The sequence below is a fragment of the Micromys minutus genome (assembly GCF_963924665.1).
Source record: "Micromys minutus genome assembly, chromosome: 2".
In the NCBI taxonomy this organism is placed as follows: Eukaryota; Metazoa; Chordata; class Mammalia; order Rodentia; family Muridae; genus Micromys; species Micromys minutus.
Window position 1 is genome coordinate 54,394,601 of NC_137971.1, and position 20,427 is coordinate 54,415,027.

The window sequence follows — 20,427 nt, forward strand, 5'->3', positions numbered from 1 at the left end:
GCCGGTCGGGAATCAGTGTCCTGGCTCGCAGCACGGGTCCTTGCGGACTCTGGTCCGGTGGGAAACACGGTCCGACAGGAACACGGGTCCCATAGAACTTACTGGCTGAGCAGGAAGCATCAGTCATGAGCTGCACCGAGGAGCAGATGGCCTCGTCCACAGTGGAGAGTTTCGTGGCCCAGCAGCTACAGCTGCTGGAGCTAGAGCGGGACGCCGAGGTGGAGGAGCGCAGGTAGGTTTGATTGCGGGTCCCTGGACCTCTGTAGCTCTCCTTAGTCACCGCCTAGAACCGGTCTAGTGTTTGCTGGGTTAATGGGCAGCACACGGAGTCGGCCCTAGGAGAATACTGTATAGCGGCATCACTTCGGGGAGTCGAGGCAAAAGGATCGGGAGTTCAAGGTCATCTTTGGCTACGTAGCCAATTTGAAGTCAACTCGGGCTACAGGAGATCCTGAAGTGAAACCCACCCCACTTCACCCCATCCCACCCCATCCCCCAAAAGAAAGAGATTTCACAGGGTGATCAGTGCTAGATGTGGGGAGTGGGACAAGTTTTCCTCGGGAACCAGGAAAAGATAGATAGATAGAGAGAGAGAGAGAGAGAGAGAGAGAGAGAGAGAGAGAGAGAGAGAGAGAGCGCCTGAGAACAGCCTTTTAGAGGAAAGTCGATCGATGAAGCCTATGTTATGTATGGTGCCTGAGCATTCCTGAAGAGCTGTCTTGTTTCAGGAGAATATCACCAGGCCTGCAACAGATAGAGCCACCACTTCTGTATACCACAGTGCAATCCCTGCAAGGCATTTCCCTAAGGATAGACAAAGGCTGATGAAGTAACTGGTCCAGGGTAACCCATATGGAGGCAGGACTTGGAGCCAGTCTGCGATTACATTGGTTAGTTGAGAATCTGCCAGTCATGAGGAGTGAGAGTTTTTGCTGCTCTGTCTAGGTGACTATAGAATTATGTGCTAGAATTTCCCATACTCTGTCTGTAAAGGCATGTGATTCCCACACCATGTGTTTGCTGTGAGAGTGAAGTAATCTGCTTCAAGCTAAACTAGGACCTTGAACCACAGTTAAGGTGTTGGTGGAAAGAAGCAGAGAGGAAGTCAGGTATAAATGGGAGGGCCCCAAAAGACCCGATGACAGATGGCAAAGAGACATGATACAACTCTGGGTTGGCTGACCGGGAGCAAGCGAGGTGATGCTTTTCGTGGGAGCTGTGGGAGAGAAAGGATTGGAGTAGAGCAGATCCGCAGTTCCTCTGGGTCATATTTGGTGCTCATAAGCAGAACCCCTTTCCTACTTGTGCAGGTAAAACAGTGAAGCTGCTGTCCTTGTTGTCTTCTAGGTCCTGGCAGGAACACAGTTCTCTGAAAGAGCTTCAGAGCCAAGGGGTGTGTTTGCTGAAGCTTCAGGTATCCAGCCAGCGGACCGGCTTGTATGGACAGCGGCTGGTCACCTTTGAGCCCAGGAAACTTGGGCCTGCAGTGGTGCTTCCCAGCAACAGCTTCACCTGTGGTAGGTGTTTGGTGTAGCCTTGTATTGACCATTGCTGGTGGTCACAGCAAGCTTGTGCTCTTCCAAGGGCTCGAGGACTGACCCAGACAGTCCGGGGCTCTGCAATGACAACCTTTTAAGTACTGGTTTCGTTGTTGTTTTGAGACAGGGTCTGAAATTTCCTGTGTAGCAGACAATGACTTGGAGCCTTGAACTCCTAATCTTCCCGTCAACCTCCCAGGCGCTGGGATTATAGATCTACACCAGCATACCTGACTTTTTGTTGGTTTTTGGAGACAAGAATATAACTAATTGTATAGCCCCAGTCCATCTGGAACTGTCCATGTAGACCAGGCTGCACTAGAAGTTGCAGTGAGCTTTCTGTCTGTGTCTGTTGAGCTCTGGGATTGCAAGTGTGCACTACCACATTTGGCTGCGAATACACTACTTTTTGGTTGCGCGGCTTGGCAGCTTTCTCTTTGCAGTGTCTGGGATAGAACCAAGGCCCCTGGTGTGCTGAGTAGGCACTCTGGCCATTGCACTGCACTCTGGAGCTTTTTGACCACATGCAAGGGTTACAAGTTGGCCTCAGCCCTGGAAACTGAGAGACAGCAGAGCTGCCTGTTGCAGCCTGTTTTGAGTGGCGCCTTTGATTCTTTTGACTTCATAGACTCTTAACAGTTTCCAGTTTTCAGATGAGGGGAATGGGATAAGGAACCTGCTAGTGGGTGTCAGACCAAGGAGAACTTGACATCTTGACCTTGTTAAAGGAGCTACATTCAGTCTGCACCCTTGGCAAATGGGAGCAAGAATGCTTGGGGCTGTCAAGTGTGAGGGAGCAGGATGGAGGATGCACAGCGTCTCCTCTGAACCTGTGTGGAGTGACTGGACGGTGAGAATGATGGGTGGTGATGGTAGCAGGAACCGGGCCTCCATGCAGAACACCAGCAAGCTGAACTGGTGTGGTGCGGACACTGCTGTTGACCAAATCGAGGGACGTGGCTATTGTCAGTCTGAAGGACAATCTCAAGGCTCAGTCGTCACTCAGAAGTAGCAATCTTGAGATGAGGGATCCTCCACAGAGTAGAATTTGGGGAGCCTGATACACAGCTCAGCCTCTGTCCCAGGAGCGTTCCTGTCCTGTCCTTTTGGTTTTCTAGAGTCAAGGAGATTCAAGGCACGGGTGAAATTCATACCACACATATAAGTTAGCTTCAGGGAGAAAGGGTGCTTGTCACCAGGATTGATTGACAACCTGAATTCAGTACCCAGAGTCCACATGGTGGAAGGAGGGAACAATTGCCACAAATTGTCTTCTGACTCACACATGTGCACCTAACACAAAGATAAAATAAATAGATGCATGATAATTTGACATATACTGGAAATGCTCATATATTATAATAGTTAGCTGCCTTTGTTTCTGCAGGTGATATCGTGGGTCTGTATGATACTAATGAAAGCAGCCAACTGACCACTGGGGTCTTGACCCGCATCACCCAAAAATCAGTCACAGTGGCCTTTGATGAGTCCCATGACTTCCAGTTGAACCTGGACCGAGAGAATACCTACAGACTGCTGAAGCTTGCCAATGATGTCACCTACAAACGACTAAAAAAGTGAGAGTTCCTGACTGAAACCAGAGGGCCTTTTCCTTGGATGGGACTCATGGGCACCCTTACTTGTGTTGAGGGAGGGAGTGGCCTGTCTGTTAAGGAGGTGCTGGGTGCTTTCAGGTGATGGTGTCCCTGAACTGCTGTCCCAAAGAGCTCTTCATTTTGGCTCTGGTTCCTCACAGAGCTCTGCTGACACTGAAGAAGTACCACTCCGGGCCAGCATCCTCGCTCATAGATGTCCTGTTGGGTGATTCCACCCCAAGTCCGGCCACTGAAATACGTGAGGATTTCTAATTTAATTTTGTGTGTGAGTGAGTAAGAGTGGGGGTGTGGGGGTGGGGAGAAAATGGATCCATATGAGTACATTGCTTGGGGTACATCAGAAGAGGTCATTGGATCATCTGGAGCTAGAGTTAGAGGTGGTTATGAACTGTCCATCCATCATAGGTGCTGGGAACTAATCATAGGTCATCTGCAAGAGCAGTACATGTTCTTAACCACCGAGACATCTCTCCAGCTTTAACTTTTTTCTACCTGAAATGACGTAGGGCAGTGTGGCAGTCTGTTTGAACAAGGGTTTATGTTAAGTTTGAAATCTCTTGCCCCCTTCAGCTGTGCTTCTCTGAGTGACTCTGGGCTCTAGGCCATATTCTCTGGACTCAGTACTGAAGAAGTTCTCATTATAGAACTTGCTGTATAGCCAGAGCTGATCCTTCTTCCTCCGTCTCCCAAGTGCTAGGGCTGTAGGTGTGCACCCACACACTGTGTGTGTGTGTGTGTGTGTGTGTGTGTGTGTGTGTGAAACCACACACTGTGTGTGTGAGTGATATGTGCACGTGTTTGTGTGCACCTGTGGTTGATACCAAGTGTCTTCCTCAGTCTCTCTCCACTCTGTCTTTTATATGTTTACTACTGCCACGTGTGTTGTGTGCATGCAGAGATCAGAGAACAGCTCTGTGACTTGGTTCTCTCCCTCCTCCTTTATCTAGGTTCTAGAGATTGGACTTAGATTGTCAGGCTTGAGTGACAGTACCTTTACCCACTGAACCATCTTGAGACTCCAGCTTATTTTTGAGGCAGGGTCTCTCACTGAACTTGGAGCTCACTGACTAGCTAGGCTGACTGACCAGTGAGTTCCAGGACATTTAACCGAGCCCAGCTATTACATGGTGCTGGAGACCCAAGCACGAGTTCTCATGCTTGTGTGACAAGCACTTTACCCAGTGAGCCATCTATTCAGCTCCACACCACTCCACACTTTTAAAGTGATACTTTTATTTTTTTTAATTTATTTAAGATAGGTCTTGTGGCCTTGCAGTGGTGGCACAGGCCTTCTTTAATTCCAGCACCCAGGAGGCAGAGGCAGGCAGATCTTTGAGTTCCAGGCCAGACTGGTTTACAGAATGAGTTCCAGGACAGCCAAGGCTACTCAGCAAAACTCTGTTAGTAAAAAAAAAGAAGATGGAGCAGGAGGAGAGAGGGAGGGATGGAAGGAAGGGAGGGAGAGAGGCAGTAAGTGAGGAAGGAAGGAAGAAAGGTTTTGTGTAACCCAGGCTGCTCTTAGTCTCAATTTACATGGCCAGGAATGGCCTTGAACTCCTGAATACTAGGATTGTGGACATGTGTCACCATAAGCCACCTTAGAAATATATTATCTACCTTTAAGGGCTGGTGTGTCCTGATTGTAGCTGTTATCTAGTTAATATGTTGTGTGCTGTGGAATGGGCCAGAACCTTGAGATTTGGCCCTCATCTTCTCCTATGATGGTTTGCAGGCTCATTGCCTTACAAGTCCAGGTCAGCATCCTTTTCCTAAGAGCATGGCGCACTCATCCTCTGAGGTGTCTCTGGGACAGAGCGGAGCAGAAGACATTAGGGCTGGGGCGCCTGGTATATAAGTGTAAGAACCTGAGTTTAGATCCTCAGAATCCAAGTGATCTTTCTGGATGTAATTTTAGCACTCCTACATGAGATGGGAGGTAGAGATAGAATTTCTGGAAGTTCAGAGGCCAGCTGACCTGGTCTACACATGTCTCAAGACAGAAGACATGGATGGACACTTGAGGTTATCCTCTGACTTCCACAAGGATACTGTCTGTCTCTGTCCCCCCCCCCCACACCCCCACACACCACACATATGCATGTGTGCACAACAGATGACTTTTTTAAGGAATGCATCTTTAATCATAAAATGAGGGGAACTAAACAGCAGGCTGGGTATTGCTTCCTGTTCCTGGAGAACTCTTGGTTTGAAAATTAGAGCTTAGAGCTGTAGCTCATTTGTTAGAGCGCTCGCTTAGCATGAATGAAGCACTGGGTTCCATGTCTAGCACCGCTGACCCAGGTGTGGTGGTGTAGCCATTAATCCCAGTGCTGAGGAGGCAGGAGATCAGAATGTCAGGGTCATCTTCAGCTACTTAAGAGAGCTTGAGGCTAGCCAAGGTTATATGAGACTTTGTTTTAAACAAACAACAAAAAACAAAGGTACAAGCACACCTCTGTGCAGAGGCAGGTAGGTCTCTGAGTTTGAGGCCAGCCTGGTCTACAGAGTGAATTCCAGACCAGCCAAGGTTATACAGTGAGATCCTGTTCTAAAGAATGGAAAAATAGCAACTCTGCACTGTGCATCTTGCCTGAGGTGCAGCCTGCTCTGTGCGCTCCTTATTCCTGACTGTTGACAATGCTGCTTCTCCCACAGCCCCTCTCACTTTCTACAACACGACCCTGGACCCTTCCCAGAAAGAAGCCGTGTCTTTTGCACTGGCCCAGAAAGAACTTGCCATTATCCACGGGCCTCCTGGCACTGGGAAAACCACAACTGTGGTGGAAATAATCCTTCAAGCTGTGAAGCAAGGCTTAAAGGTGGGCAGAGGGCGGTGCCTGACATTCAACCCAGGCCACATTCCAGGAACTAGAACCCATGTGTTTGCTCCGTTACCTTGTCAGTGTTCATGCTCTGTCCTTTAAGGGTTATTGTTTGATTTACTATCCTAGCAAGTGGTTTTAATTAGGGAAGAAGTTGCTAGACGCCTCACTGTGTGTTTCTCCAGGTTCTGTGCTGTGCTCCCTCCAACATCGCTGTGGACAACCTGGTGGAGCGTCTGGCTCTGTGCAAGAAGCGGATTCTGCGCCTGGGTCACCCTGCCCGCCTCTTGGAGTCCGTTCAGCAGCACTCACTGGATGCAGTGCTGGCACGCAGTGACAACGCCCAGATTGTTGCTGACATCAGAAGGGACATTGACCAGGTCTTTGTAGGTATCATGGAGTCAGTGTCTCTGGGCATGAGTTTGCCTGAGCTTTAGTCGTTAAGAAGTGCATGTTCTGTTCTGCCCAGGTTCCTCCTGTTTATCTTCTGCCTCTGGTTGTTTGCTTGTCCTTTATAATCCAGGGCTGTAGATGTGGCTCAGGTACTATGGCTTCCTAGCCAGCACAAGGCCCTGGGTTCAACCCCAGCACCACAAATTGAGCATGGTGACTCAAACCTGTCATCCTAGCACTTGGGAGGTAGAGGCTGGAGGCACAGAAGTTCAAGGTCAACCTGGGTTGCACCGTGAGTTCAAGAACAGTCTGGGCTTCTTGAGACAAACTGAACTACTCTTTAGTTTGGACTGCTTGCTGCGGGTGGAGAATTGCACTGGGCATTAGTAGGAGCATCAGGAGTGTGGAGTAGGTGAGAAATGCTCCTGAAGAAAGTGTTGCCTGAGCTTGGGTGGCACAGGGCAGAATGTGTGCAGGTGTGTGCATACCCTTAGCTTTTATCTCCGGCACTGGAAGGGAAACCAGTGGAAGCAAACATTTCCTCGATGCCTCCCCGGCACTGCAGGTCAACTGGCTGGTTCTGGCAAGAAGAAAAATACTCAGACAAGTAGTAGTCCCTTCTAGAATCGTTGTCCCATTTTACCTCCATACCAGGACACCAGGCCTTGCAGAGCAAGATGGGGTGGCTCCAGGCTAAGTGGCTCAATTCCAGAGGATGGTGCTCATAAACTGGATCTCTAGTTCACATACCTGCCTGGCTTTCCTGTTTTCCTGAGCTGGACTGTGCTCTCCCGTCAGCAATTCCTCTGCCGCTCCTGGCACTGCTTTGTGTCCTCAGCACTGTGGAATGAGGGCAGCAGAGAGGATGCCAGGGCAGGAGTCCACCAGCTCCTTGAGAGAATGAGGATCTAGGTGTCACCCTGGGGGTAGATGGTGTGCATGGAGGTGGGGACAAGGCTAAGTGTGCTGCAACACACGGCATCACCCTGCCCACATGCAGGTAGGAGCGAGCTCAGGCTCTTGACATTTCCACCCAATCCCTAGCTGGTGCGCTCTCGTATGGAACACCAACTGTCTGTTGCGCATGGTCACAGTTATGGTGACTGTCCCTTCCAGCCCCTGTGTCAGGTGGGATGTGAGGCACTTAGGCAGTGGTGTGTTTCCTGCACAGTGATTCCTGCTGTTTAGTGCTGTCCCAGGGATGTGCTGAGCTGCAGAAGATGCACAGTCTTGTTGCAGTAATCATAGATTTTTCTCCTAGGGCAAGAATAAGAAGTCCCAGGATAAGAGGGAGAAAGGTAATCTTCGAAACGAAATTAAGCTGCTAAAGAAGGAACTGAAGGAGAGGGAAGAAGCAGCCATAGTTAAGAGCCTCACTTCGGCAGATGTGGTCCTAGCCACCAACACAGGTGAGACGAGCCCTCCTGCCAGCACAGCCTTGGCCATGTCTGCAGCAGCTGCTGCTCTTTCTGGGACTCAGAGCCTCCAGGCTGGGATTCACTTTGTAGGGAGTCTTGTAACTACAAAATCAGTGTCTTTCACAGACACAGGGCTGTGTGTGTGTGTGTGTGTGTGTGTGTGTGTGTGTGTCTGCACCCATGCAGAGGCCAGAGGAAGACATCAGGAATCTTGTTTAATTGCTTTTTGCACTGTGTCTCTAAGACAGGGTTTCTATTGAACCTGGAGCAGGGCCGATGGCCAGCAAGCCCCAGAAGTGCTCCAACCTCTAACCCTGATGGTGGCTTGGTTACAGGCACCTGTGGAGCCCCTCCCTTCTTTTTACATGGGCACTGGAGAGTTGAACTCTGGTCCTTATGTTTATGAGCATGTGTTCTTACGCACTGAGCCATCTTCTCCACCCCTCTCCCTGAAGTATTTAGAATATGTCGGCAGCCTAAGGGCTCACTCTGTAACCTGGCCTGGAACTTAGTTTGTAACTCAGACTGACCCCAAACTCCAAGTGATCCCCCTGCCTCCATGTCTTGAGTGCTGGGATTGTGTGTGCCATCACACTCTCCCTTTCTTTTCTGACACAGGCATTTAGCTCTTTTAGCTCTTCTTGTGGCACCTTCTAAGATTTACATTTTGGTTTTCACTCATGTCAAAGTGTTAATTTGCTTTGTGGTTGTGGAGAGGGGATGTCATGAAGGCTTGGTTTCTGTTTTGACCCAGTTACTTAGTGTTGTGTGCTTACCAAATAACTGGGGATTCCTGTGCTGATTTTCTGTTGTGGCTTTCAGCTCGGCTCCACACGTATCATTTACAGATGATACTTGACTTGGCCAGTCTGTTGAGATTTGCTTCTCCAGCCCTCCAGAATGTTCTGTGTGTACTCCGTGGGAATGGAGGCTCTGGTATTGGTGGGCTGTTGTGAGTGTTTGTCATATCAGGGTGTTGGTAGCCTGCTCTGCAGGCTCAGTCACTTCAGAGTGACAGGATTGGAGTGGCAAGTGTACAACCACGTGCTTCTCCAGGCTCACCACTTGAATCTCTGTGAGCGTCAGGTTAGGTTGTCTTTTTGATTAAGTACAAAGTTCACCATCATGAGGAAGTGGTCTCATTCATTTGTTTGGTTTTTTTGCTTTTTAGATTTTTTTAAAGATTTATTTTAATTAAATATATATGCACATGAGTGCAGGTGCCTTTGGAGGTCAAATATATCCGATCTCCTGAGCTGGAGTTACAGATGGTTGTCAGCCACCTTTCCTGGGTGCTGGGAATTGAACTCAGGGGCTCTGCAAGAGCAGTATTGCTGAGCCATCTCTCCAATTCCCAGTTTTTTTAAACACTTTCTGAGACTGGTTCTCATGTGGCTTCAGGCTGCCTCAAACTTGATTTGTATCAGAAGATGACCCTGAATTCCTTATCGTCCTGCCTTTTCTTTACAAGTGCTGGGACCACAGATGCGCACCACCAAACATCCTCATGTGGCTGTGTGTTCTTCCACTTGATTGTCTGCTAGTACTTGGGTTTTTTCGTCTCCCTTGTTTTAGTTGAAGTCCCAAATAGGATATTTTTATTTACTTTATGTGGGTGGACATATATAGAGGTCAGAGGACAGCTTGTAGAAGTCCGTTCTCTTCTTCCAGCACGTGGACCCTAGGGCTTGAACTCAGGTCATTAGGCTTGGTGGCAAGCTCCCTTATCCATTGAGCCTTCCCTATGACCTTCTATATTGTAGATTTCGTATAAGACTAGGTTTTGAAGCAGAAATGAATGAGCTTGGTTTCCTTTCCTCCAGGTGCATCCTCTGATGGCCCTCTGAAGCTGCTGCCTGAGGACTACTTTGATCTGGTGGTGGTGGACGAGTGTGCTCAGGCCCTAGAAGCCAGCTGCTGGATCCCCCTGCTGAAGGCCCCAAAGTGCATCCTAGCTGGAGACCACAAACAGCTGCCACCCACCACTGTTTCTCACAAGTAAGACACTGACCTGTCTGCTCTGCTGGCTCTTCCCTGCACTCTCCACTGACCCACAGAGACGGCCTCTGTCACATGGCTCTCAGCTGCATCGTTTCTCTGTGTGAATCTTTGGTGTCCACGCAGCTGAGCTGTGGACTGTGCGCTGTGTGAAGGTGGGGCTTGTGTCTTTCTCATCTCTGTGGCTTCAGGTCCCAGGGTGGAGCTGGATTGTCCTTGTGCTTACTGGAGACTTGCTGCTTTGAGAGCCTGGGAAGATGGGCAGGCTTGGTGGTGGAGCTAGGAGAATCTCTCTGGGCTGCACATGCCAGCCTGTGGCAGTTAACTCCCAGCCTGCTGTGGCTCTGCAGGGTGGCTGTTGGATTCCTTCAGTAGGACCTGTGGAGTGGCCCAGCTCAGCCTCTCTGCTGGCAGTCCCTTCACATTGCCTTCCGACCCTTTCACTCACTGTCTGCCACTGACAGCCTCCTCAGGTCTCAGTGTGCCCCTGCCTCGCTGTCCCCTGTTGTAGTATGTGTTTAATGTCACTGGGGGTTTCTACCCTGCCTTAGACCATTCAGTTTCCAGATAAAAGACACAACCTTATATTTATGATAAGTCTTAGACAACACTGGAGAGGGTGGGTATCAAAGCTCTGAGCTATTTTGTCTACTTCCCAGTCAATGACCCTGAGGTATGACTTGCTATGTTCTACCTGGGCTGCTGTCAACTCCAGCTGGCTAGCTCTCATGGCAGTTCTCACGACCCCCACCCCATGGCATCTTCTCTTCTCTCCACCTTCTCTCTCTTCCCATTATGGTCCTCCCTCAAATGTCAAGCCCAGGAACTGAAACTCCATCTACCTTTCTTCCACCCAGCTATAGGCTGTCAGCATCTTTATTCAACCAATCATTTTAAATTAAGGAGCAAGGTTACATAGTATCACTTGCTGTATGGGGAGGAGTTTCTTGTCCCTACCCTCCATTCAGATGGCCCCCTGTGGAGTTTCCTGCTTCCACTCTACTCAGCTGGTACCCTCAGTCCCTTTTTGATGTTCTGGTACCCTCAGTCCCTTTTTGATGTTCTCTTGGTTTTTCTCAGCTTGACTCCCTGACAGTGTCTTGTGATTATCTTCCCATGTAGAGAGCCCACTGTGGGCCTGTGTGCAAAGTCTGACGCGTAAGTCACCAAGAACAGACACCTCCGGCAGCCAGGGCCCTCAGCCTTGCTTGTGGCCTCTGAGGAGGCGTTGATCTGGTTTCTGATGCATTTGAAATTGCCTCTTTTCTGTATGTGTGAGTGTCTGGCTGTAAAAGAATCTAGGAAAGATGTTGTGTGGGAGCTGCCAGAGGGAGTGGGTGGCCCTGGACGTGAGATGCTCAGGTTAGAGTGTATTATAAGAAAGGTACTTCTAGCAATCCCTCAGAACCAGACTTGTGTGTGTCTGTGTGTGTAAGGGGGGATCTGTGAGGGGGAAGAGTGGAGGATTATGGGTAGCATGAGAAGGGCAGGCCTCTGGGCAGGAGTACCAAGGCTCATGGTGTGTACCTGGTGACTTCTGCAGCAGATAGTTCTGTCCTCAGGGAGCTGTGGGGCGGCTCTACCTGTGAGAAGATAGACAGTGAGACCCTTGGAGCAGCTGGGTGATATCAGGGCTGGGTGATACATTTCTAGGTTTGTCACTGTGGCAGACATGGCATGTCCTGCCTTTGGCCCTAGTTACTTTGGTGACAGAGGTCCTTAAGAATCAATTAAATCCCAGGGCTCATCAGGGCTCTTCCAGAGGACTCAGATTTGCTTCCCAGCACCCATAAGTCTATAACTCCAGGTCCAGAGGATCCAACACCCTCTCTGGCCTCTGTAGGCACCTATGGGATACAAAAGTGCAGCCAAACTCCTGTACACTAAAATAAAAAATACTTAAAAAGAATCCGTTGGTTCTCATCTTGAAGGACCTCATACATTCTCAGGGGGACTCTGAGGTGGAATGGGGTGCTTTACATGGACTTGGACATTTCATTGTGGAGAGAGCTTGTCCTTTGGCTGAGGTGGAAATGCTGGAGAGAATGAGTGCATCTGTCCCTGGACAGCGTGGGCCTGGGATGGCCTCAGCTGAGTCGGCCGGCTGTAGTGGAGGCTGCTACCCAGTGGAACACATTTGGGGCTTGATTTGTTTATTTCGAGACAGGGTCTCAAGTAGCACAGGTTGGCCTTGCATTCACTGTGTGGCTGAAGGCACCGTTGACTTCTTGACTTCCTGAAGACTTGGTCCAGGCACACTTCCCAGTGCCCAGGAAACAATGTAGGCTTGTGGTGTGCAGTGCTGGAGCCTTGGTTCTAAATGGAGCTGCCTGGTCTGAAGGCTTCAGGGAGGGTCTGTGTCTGATATACCTGCCTTTCAAGGCCACTGCAGATGGTGGCTCATGTTTCTTTTCCCATCTCTAAGCAGCAAAGTATCCTCAAATACCTCTCTTGTATCTTTGACATCTGCCAAGTCTCTGTTGCTCTGAAAGAGATGGATGTGTCCTAAGTTCTGGTGGTTATGTTTTCCACTGCAGCTCAGCCCAGCTTTCCCTTCCATCATATGGGAAGCCAGGGAAGTATTGGGTCCTAAGATGGAGGACCATTTCCGTCCCCTCCCAGTGTCACATCTGAACTCAGCATTCTTTTCTTTTCCCTTTTTGGACACAGGGCAGCACTGGCTGGGCTGTCCCGCAGCTTGATGGAGCGTCTGGCAGAGAAGCATGGTGCTGCCGTGGTAAGGATGCTGGCGGTACAGTACCGAATGCACCAGGCCATCACGAGCTGGGCCTCGGAGGCCATGTACCATGGAAAGCTTACTGCCCATCCCTCCGTGGCAGGACACCTCCTGAAGTGAGTGACCTTGCCTTTTGTGTTTCCTGATCCTTCTGCCTCACTTGGCTCCAGCCCCAGTTGGCCCTCTGTGTCCTCTTAAGGGTTTGGGATGGCAGAGGCTGTGAGAGCCACTTTCTAGATAGTTGTCTGGGCCTTCCTGGGAGCTCGACCCGTCTGGCAGCCCTTCTGTGGTTTTGATGGGAAGGACCGGTATTTTTGTGAAGGAAGTCAGTCTTACATTCTACCCACTCCTATGCCAGGGACCTCTCAGGTGTGGCTGACACAGAGGAGACAAGTGTCCCCCTGTTGCTCATAGACACAGCTGGCTGTGGGCTGCTGGAGCTAGAGGAGGAAGACAGCCAGTCCAAGGGAAACCCAGGTGAGTTGTGAGCCAGGCCTTGTCCTTCTCAGACTGATTTTTACAGCAAGTCACTCCACGGGCTGGAAATGATGCCTCAGCAGTTGAGAGGAGGAGGAGAAGGAGAAGGATTCTTCTAGAGGATCCAAAGTCAGCTCCCAGCTTTATGCTCATCCAGAGGCCCAACTGATGCCTGGGCTCCTAGACTGGGAGCCTTCCCCATACTCCTGAACATGAACCCAGCTGCTTGGTTCGTCTTAGGTTGAGAGTCTCTCTAAACCTGCAATACTCAGGTCCTATGAAGCTTATCTGCCAGGCCTGGTGACCCTCTGGTCAGCTAGTGTCCCTCAGCATAGGATCTGTTCACAACAAGCAGAAAGCTCAGGAACAGGCTGCATAGGGCCCTCACTGAATGCTGCCCTCTTCCTCCCCAGGTGAAGTTCGCCTCGTCACTTTGCACATCCAGGCTCTGGTGGATGCTGGGGTTCAGGCAGGTGACATCGCTGTCATCGCCCCCTACAACCTTCAGGTGTGAGGGATCCCCTTGTGTTTCTTTGTATCATTAGACTTAGCCTACTTAGCTGAGAGGGCAGGGAAGTTTTTTTGGCTATGAAGTCCAGGGTTATAGTGACCAGGTCTAGGGCCCAGAGGACACCAGAAGAGACCATCTGTGTTTCTGTACTTCACATTGCTACCATCCTGAAACAAGGACAGCCCCACGCTGTCCTTGTTTCAGGCCAGCATTTCCAGATGACATACAGACTGTGCTGATGGATCAGCTAGGCCCAAATTGTGTCCCCCGTCCCCATCCGGTTGGTAGGAGAAACTTGTTGCCTGCATAGTTCAAGGTCCTAAGAGGCAGCATCACCCTATTCTGGTCACCAGCATCACACGTGAAGCTGTCAGAAGCAAGGAGATGCCGTAATGCACAGAGAATGCTGCCACCTTCTCAGTCCCCTCTTCCTAGTATATGAGGTCTCCAGCGAAGTTTACACTGCTCTGTTGACATGTCCTCCCAGGGTGCTCCCTGACTGCCCAGGCTCTGCCGACCCTGAGGGTCAGTACCATACTCCTTGGTCCTGTGCTGTACGTGAGCTCAGGGCAAAGGCTAAGCTGTGGTGCTGCACATGCAGGAGAGTTCCACGTGCCCTCACAGTCAGCACACTCCCAGGCTAAGAAGAGGAAAGGCTACAAGCCTCAGGGCAGTTTGCTGCTGTTGTAGTCCCTGAAAAGTACCCACAGAGGCCACTCCCAGACATGACGGATCTTGCAATTCCCTGACTGGGTGATAACATCTCCACCCTGCTTTCTGTTTCAGGTGGATCTGCTCAGACAGAGTCTCTCCAACAAGCACCCTGAGCTGGAGATTAAGTCTGTTGATGGCTTTCAAGGCCGAGAGAAGGAAGCTGTGATCCTGACCTTTGTCAGGTCCAATAGAAAAGGTATGTAGCACAGCCCCTGTTTGAACCTTGTGCTTACTTAGCCTGGGAGTGTGCTGACTGTGAGGGCATGTGGAACTCTCCTGTGTGTGCAGCATCTGGGAGTGTGCTGAATGTGAGGACATGTGGAACTCTCCTGTGTGTGCAGCATCTGGGAGTGTGCTGAATGTGAGGACATGTGGAACTCTCCTGTGTGTGCAGCATCTGGGAGTGTGCTTACCATGAGGACATGTGGAACTCTCCTGTGTGTGCAGCATCTGGGCGTGTGCTGACTGTGAGGGCATGTGGAACTCTCCTGTGTGTGCAGCATCTGGGAGTGTGCTGACTATGAGGGCATGTGGAACTCTCCTGTGTGTGCAGCATCTGGGAGTGTGCTGACCGTGAGGACATGTGGAACTCTCCTGCATGTGCAGCACCACAGGGCTTAGCATCCTCCCTGAGCTCACGTACAGCACTGGACCAAGGAGCATGGTACTGACCCTCAGGGTCGGCAGAGCCTGGGCAGTCAGAGAGCATCCTGGGAGGACATTGAACAGAGCTTCTCAGCTTAGAGTCAGGGAAAGAAGGGCATGATTTCAGCAAAGGGAATAGACTCAGTCTGGCCAGGACTGGCCAGGGAGCAGGTGACTAGGATGCAGGCTGAGACATGGTGGACGCCAAGTGATTTAGTCACCCTATCCAGGCAAAAGAACCCCCCACCCCACCCCCATGCCCTAGAGCCTGTCTTTTAGCCTTGAGACATGGTTTTTGTGTGGCCAATGACTTGCCATGCATCGGGAAAACTGCGTCTAGGCACTAGTGTCTGACCTTGCGAGGCCTTGGACGCAGGCTGGAGGTGGATATGGAGAGAACTGGCTTTGGCAGAGTTCCGTACTGTGTCCAGGCATGGGGAAGAGGCTGAGCATCCCAGGCAACATGATTGCACAACTCAGGCAGTGTGTGCAGGGGTGTAAAAGGGCAGCTGCAGGTACCATGGCTGATGATGTGACCAGTCCTGACTGTCCCTGAACAGTTATTCTATTCCTGGCCTTGAAACTCTGCCTCTTTCACCCCTGGCCTTTCTTCAGGTGAAGTTGGTTTTCTGGCTGAGGACAGGCGGATCAATGTTGCTGTCACCCGGGCTCGGCGGCATGTGGCAGTCATCTGTGATTCTCACACCGTCAACAACCATGCCTTTTTGAAGACCTTGGTAGATTATTTCACAGAGCATGGGGAGGTGCGCACAGCCTTTGAGTACCTAGATGACATCGTCCCTGAGAACTACACCCATGAGAGCTCCCGAGGCCACAGCCGTGCCCCCAAACCCAAGTGCCCCACCACCTCCGTCAGAAAGCCTGGCAGTGATCAGGAGAGTAGACAAGAGGCCAGAGCAGCCACTGGACATGGCCACAGGAAGCCAAGCGAGAAGCCCCCGGGCTCTCAAGTCCAGTCCCAGCACAGCACCAAAGCAAATGGCTCCGACAGAACTGGAGGCACGGACCGGACAGAGCACTTTAGGGCTATGATTGAGGCGTTTGTGGCTAGCAAGGAGGCCCAGTTGGAGTTTCCCAAATCCCTGAGCTCCCATGACAGGCTGCTAGTCCACCAATTAGCTGAGGAGTTTGGGCTGAGGCACGACAGCACCGGGGAGGGGAAGGCACGCCACATCACCGTGAGCAGGAGGAGCCCTACCAGTTCTGGTGATATAGCCCCACAGCCTCCCTCACCACCCAGCCCCGCACAGGCTGAGCCTGAGCCTCAGGCAGAACAGCCTGCCGGACAGCCACAGGGCCCCACACAGCTGAATCTGAAGGCACTTCACCTGGAGAAGCTGCAGCGACAGCAGGCCTGCCAGGCCCAGACGGCCAAGGGTCAGCCAGGTGGGAGTGTGAGGCCACAGAAGGGGCCACAGAAGAAAAAGAAAAAAGAACCAAAAGGTAAAGGCACATCTCTCATGCACATGGTGCTGTGTAGTTCCTGTCCCATGATATATACCACCTGTCACCTCAGGAGGCAGTAGACTCCTTTGGTCTCGTGGATTTTGCTTTTCTATGACTCTTATCTTCCTGGCCTGGCCTTCCTGGGGCAGTTACAGGGAGGTCACCTGCTTGTCCCCAGAGCCCTGCAGAGGCAGGCAGAGAGAAGGCCTGGCACGTTTACTATTGCTTTTCCTGTGGGGAAGGGAGGCAGTTAGTGCCTGTGGGACAGGCGGGTTCTGACCAGGCACCGGCGCTCAGGGCTGTAGGCTTGCTGAGCACACCATTCTGCCCTGTGACAGCGCCAAGGTGGACTGCATGCTCTGCATTCAGCCTGCACTGTGCTCGTATCTCTGGGCAAGCCCCACCCCTGAGCTGGCTGGCATACATGTTCCAGCTGAGGGCAGATGAGCTGGGGCATAGTCTCCCTTTGAGGTAGGAGCATCTCGTTCATGATCCAGACCTTAGAGCGTCATTCTCAGCCGCAGAGCCAGCTCTCAGGTGTGGCGCTGCTCCAGGCAGGTCGTGGAATGGTTCCTGTCCTCTGGCTATGTGCTGGAGAGCAAGTCAACACAGGGCTGCCCTCCCACCAGGCGGCGAAGGGAGGAGCTCTTAATGAGGGTGATCCCTGCCTCGGGTGGAGAAGCACTGCAGTTATGCCTTGGCGAGCCCGCCACAAGGCCTAGGTGGTCTGTGGGCCCCAGAGTCCTCAGGACCTCACCTGCTCGCCAAAGGTCCAGGCTCTGTCAGTGCCCCGCCCAGCAGCTGAGGCCACACCTGTGGCAGGCATTGCTTGGCCAGTGCTCTTCAGGGCTCTAGCCATGGGTTGATGGCTGGCAGGAGTGATCAGCTGAATGCAGGAGAGTTGGGGGGGGGGCACCTTCATGCGCTATCTGCTCTGATCGCCTTGCCTGGTTCTTATTTTTTGAGCATTCTCACTGAGGGTGCTGCCAGAATGAGACACACATTCCCTAAGGCCCTCTAAGCCACTCGGTTCTACTTAAGATGTGGCCGGAGCCAGTGACTGGGTGGCTTCAGTCTCCCCTTTACATAGCTGTGGGGACTAGATCACTGGACACAGCGAGCTAGTAGAAGCAGCTGTCGTAGATGGACGCAGGTGCAGGGGCTTCTGGGAGACCTTGCTGTAGTGTCGGGTCGGTCAGTGACCACCGGACCGCAGCACCTGCCAGTATGTAGGGAGGTATATGGAGCCATGGACAGACCGAGGCCGCCTATGTGGGTGTGTGTGGCTCCTCCCAGAACTCTCTGTCCCCTGTGTTTGCACTCCTGTGATTTGGGGAGCTGCACTGTGTGTCGCTACTTCTCGACTCCTGAGCTTTCTCTACGGCAGAAATGAGGTTTCTTAAACACTGACACTGTTCGTCGCTGTTAAACATTTTTACATTTATTCACTGTGTATGCATGGCTACACGTGCCACAGCACACATGGATCAAAGGAGAACTGTGGGGCTCACTTTTCTTCATTACACAAATCACCCTCGGGTCTCAGGCCTGGAGGGTGGGCTCTCACCCAGTGAGCCAATCCCTTGCCTTCACCTGAGAAAGTGTTACCTGATTCAGAGCATGTAGATATATAATAATGCAAGTCAAATGCTTACTAATAAGTCATAAAAATGTGTTTTAGAAGTTCTTTGATATACATACAATTTTGCTATTATTAAAAATGAGAATAAATTTGCATCCAGTTGGATAGGCACTCATCTAACACAACATACAGCCCATGTATGAAATGATAAATCCTAAGGCATGCCGGGCGGACATGTCCCACTGTCTGGTGTCTGTGAGGACTGAGGCACCACAGGAGCTGGAACATCCAGCTGGTGACACAGTGGCTAGGATCTCAGCAGAGGCGGCGGCTTGAGGAGCACATGGGGCGTGTGTGTTGTGTTCAGCTCAGAGGCTTCAGCAGAGCACCACACAGCACACATTCGATTACGAATAGACTTTTGCTTGTTGTATGTGTTGGAGCCTTTCATGGTTGCTGAATTTTCTATAATCCCATCCCGATCCCTGAACACCCACAGTTTAAGTAAGACACGTCACTGTCAAGCATTTTATGCCTCTGGATGAGAGTTGAGGGGCTTCTGCTAGGGCCTGGGTTGGGCAGCTTCTATCCCTGGTAGTACTGATATCTGGCCTGAGTTCTGTTTTTGCCGTTGGTGTCACAGGGAGCCCCCCGCCAAAGGTTTTTCTGGATGGAGGAGTATGCTTTCAGAGGTATTTCACAGCCTGTTCTCCTCCCTCAGGCCTGGGCTGTGAGGTGGGCGGTGGGGTGGGCAGGCTGTCTGTCAGCTTAGTGAGGAGTCTGGCATTCTGGGCTTATGGTGAATCCCACCAAGGACTCTGGAGGTAGGGTACTCCACTGTCTGCAATGTCTGGTCTTCGTCCTCCCTTCCCTGAGCACTACCTCCCTCCTCCCAGGTCCAGCCATGGCTCTGCCCTATGAGGAGGACTTTGAAGCCCTAGTGTCGTCTGTGGTTAAGGCTGACAACACCTGTAGCTTCACCAAGTGCTCGGCCAGCACCACCACTCTGGGCCAGTTCTGCATGCACTGTAGCCGCCGCTACTGCCTCAGCCACCATCTGCCCGAGGTGAGGGCTCCTAGGTGATGTGGGCATCGTTGGTGGGGGAGGGGTAGCCAGACTGATCTAAGCCCCCCCCCCAACTAGATTTCTGTAAAAGCCAAAGCAGATGGTGATCATGATCTCCTGTGAATACTTGGACTCAAGGAAATCAAGTACATCTTTGCTGAGGGACAGCCACAGCAGTGGAAACTCAGGGTAGAGGAGGTCTGTCCATCCTGCAGGCCCCTCCCTGGGCAGCTGTGAAAGATAGACCTGGGGAAGGCAGACAGGCAGGTCCATGGTCTTGCACTAGCTTTAGGTGGTCCCTTTGATGCAGCTCTGTGGGCTGCGGCCTCCCTTGCCCACAGCTCACCCTGACTCTTGTGTTCTTTCAGATCCACGGCTGTGGTGAAAAGGCTCGTGCCCATGCTCGGCAGAGGATTAGCCGGGAAGGAGTGCTCTACGCAGGCAGTGGGACCAAGGATAGGACCCTGGACCCGGCCAAGAGGGCCCAGCTGCAGAGGAGGCTGGATAAGAAGCTGGGCGAGCTCAGCAGCCAGAGGACAAGCAAGAGGAAGGAGAAGGAGAGGGGGACGTGAGGCCACACCCTCAGGGAGGGCTGTGTGGGACAGACAGCAGGTGGGGACACAGTCCTACACTGGCCATTTCTCTCCTTGACCTAGTGTGTCCCTAAGTCTCCCATGGCAAGGGTGCTGTTTGCAAGAAGACATGTCTAGTTACCATCAGAGTAAACTGCCCTGACCGGCCAGGCCCCATTAATGCTGTGAGTGCCTTGCATGGCCCGCTAGCCATGGCCACCTTCATCCTGTCTTCTGTAGTGACACAGTGGATTGAGTGGTCTAGGGATGCGGGAATGGCTCCTCCAGGGTCAGAAGGCTCCTAGCCTGTGATTGCCTGGCCTCTGCTGCTTGGTGACTGTGGTGGGAAGGATTCCTTCCTGGGCACCACACTGCTCACCCTCAGACTGCACTCTATCTAGCATTCTGTACCAGTTGCTCATGGGACAGATATATTTTAGCATCAGGCTCTTGTTCCAGAATAATATAAATTATTTGCAAATTAAACTGTGCACATAGTGGCTGTTTGCTTGTGTCGGAGGTGAGCATCCTTTACTTCTGGCCTAGATGTCACCCTGCACATGCTGCGACTGGGCAGTGGTAGCACCCTGGGGCATCCAATCGTGATGGTGTGTGGGACTCAGCCTAGCAGCATGGTCAGGCAAAGCCATTGCTGGGGAGACGTCACGATTCATGGGCAAGAAAGGACCCCTCTCAGCTGACTTTCCTGGCCAGGAGAGAGCTTTAGATTAGGAAGTTTGATACCATGTAACTGGACAGTTAGCCCAGACTGCAGGGAGATGCTAATAGCCCCAAGACTGGCCAAGTGGGGCGTTTCCTGGTGGAGCCAGGGACTCTGCCTGCTCTCTGTAAGGGTCATTTTTATCCAAGC

The 20,427-nt window shown here is 51.6% G+C and overlaps 1 protein-coding gene across 1 annotated transcript; it reads left to right on the forward strand.

Moving 5' to 3' along the window:
- Positions 1 to 25: 25 nt before the first annotated feature.
- IGHMBP2 (immunoglobulin mu DNA binding protein 2) lies at positions 26 to 20,096 on the forward strand. The gene is made up of 15 exons (XM_080911165.1): positions 26 to 232; positions 1,348 to 1,517; positions 2,926 to 3,115; positions 3,295 to 3,392; positions 5,810 to 5,973; positions 6,162 to 6,362; positions 7,631 to 7,778; positions 9,611 to 9,785; positions 12,456 to 12,638; positions 12,881 to 12,999; positions 13,413 to 13,507; positions 14,297 to 14,420; positions 15,485 to 16,333; positions 18,815 to 18,984; positions 19,353 to 20,096. Exons 1-15 carry the CDS (start codon positions 126 to 128, stop codon positions 19,554 to 19,556), a joined length of 2,997 nt encoding a protein of 998 aa, XP_080767291.1. The 5' UTR covers positions 26 to 125; the 3' UTR covers positions 19,557 to 20,096.
- Positions 20,097 to 20,427: the final 331 nt, after the last annotated feature.

What these genes read in the sequence shown, in the direction of transcription:
- IGHMBP2 (XM_080911165.1), top strand. Translation starts at nt 126, where the DNA reads ATGAGCTGCACCGAGGAGCAGATGGCCTCGTCCACAGTGGAGAGTTTC. An exon ending in GCCGAGGTGGAGGAGCGCAG is followed by an intron (nt 233 to 1,347) that starts GTAGGTTTGATT and finishes GTTGTCTTCTAG; the next exon opens with GTCCTGGCAGGAACACAGTT. An exon ending in GGGACATTGACCAGGTCTTT is followed by an intron (nt 6,363 to 7,630) that starts GTAGGTATCATG and finishes TTTTTCTCCTAG; the next exon opens with GGCAAGAATAAGAAGTCCCA.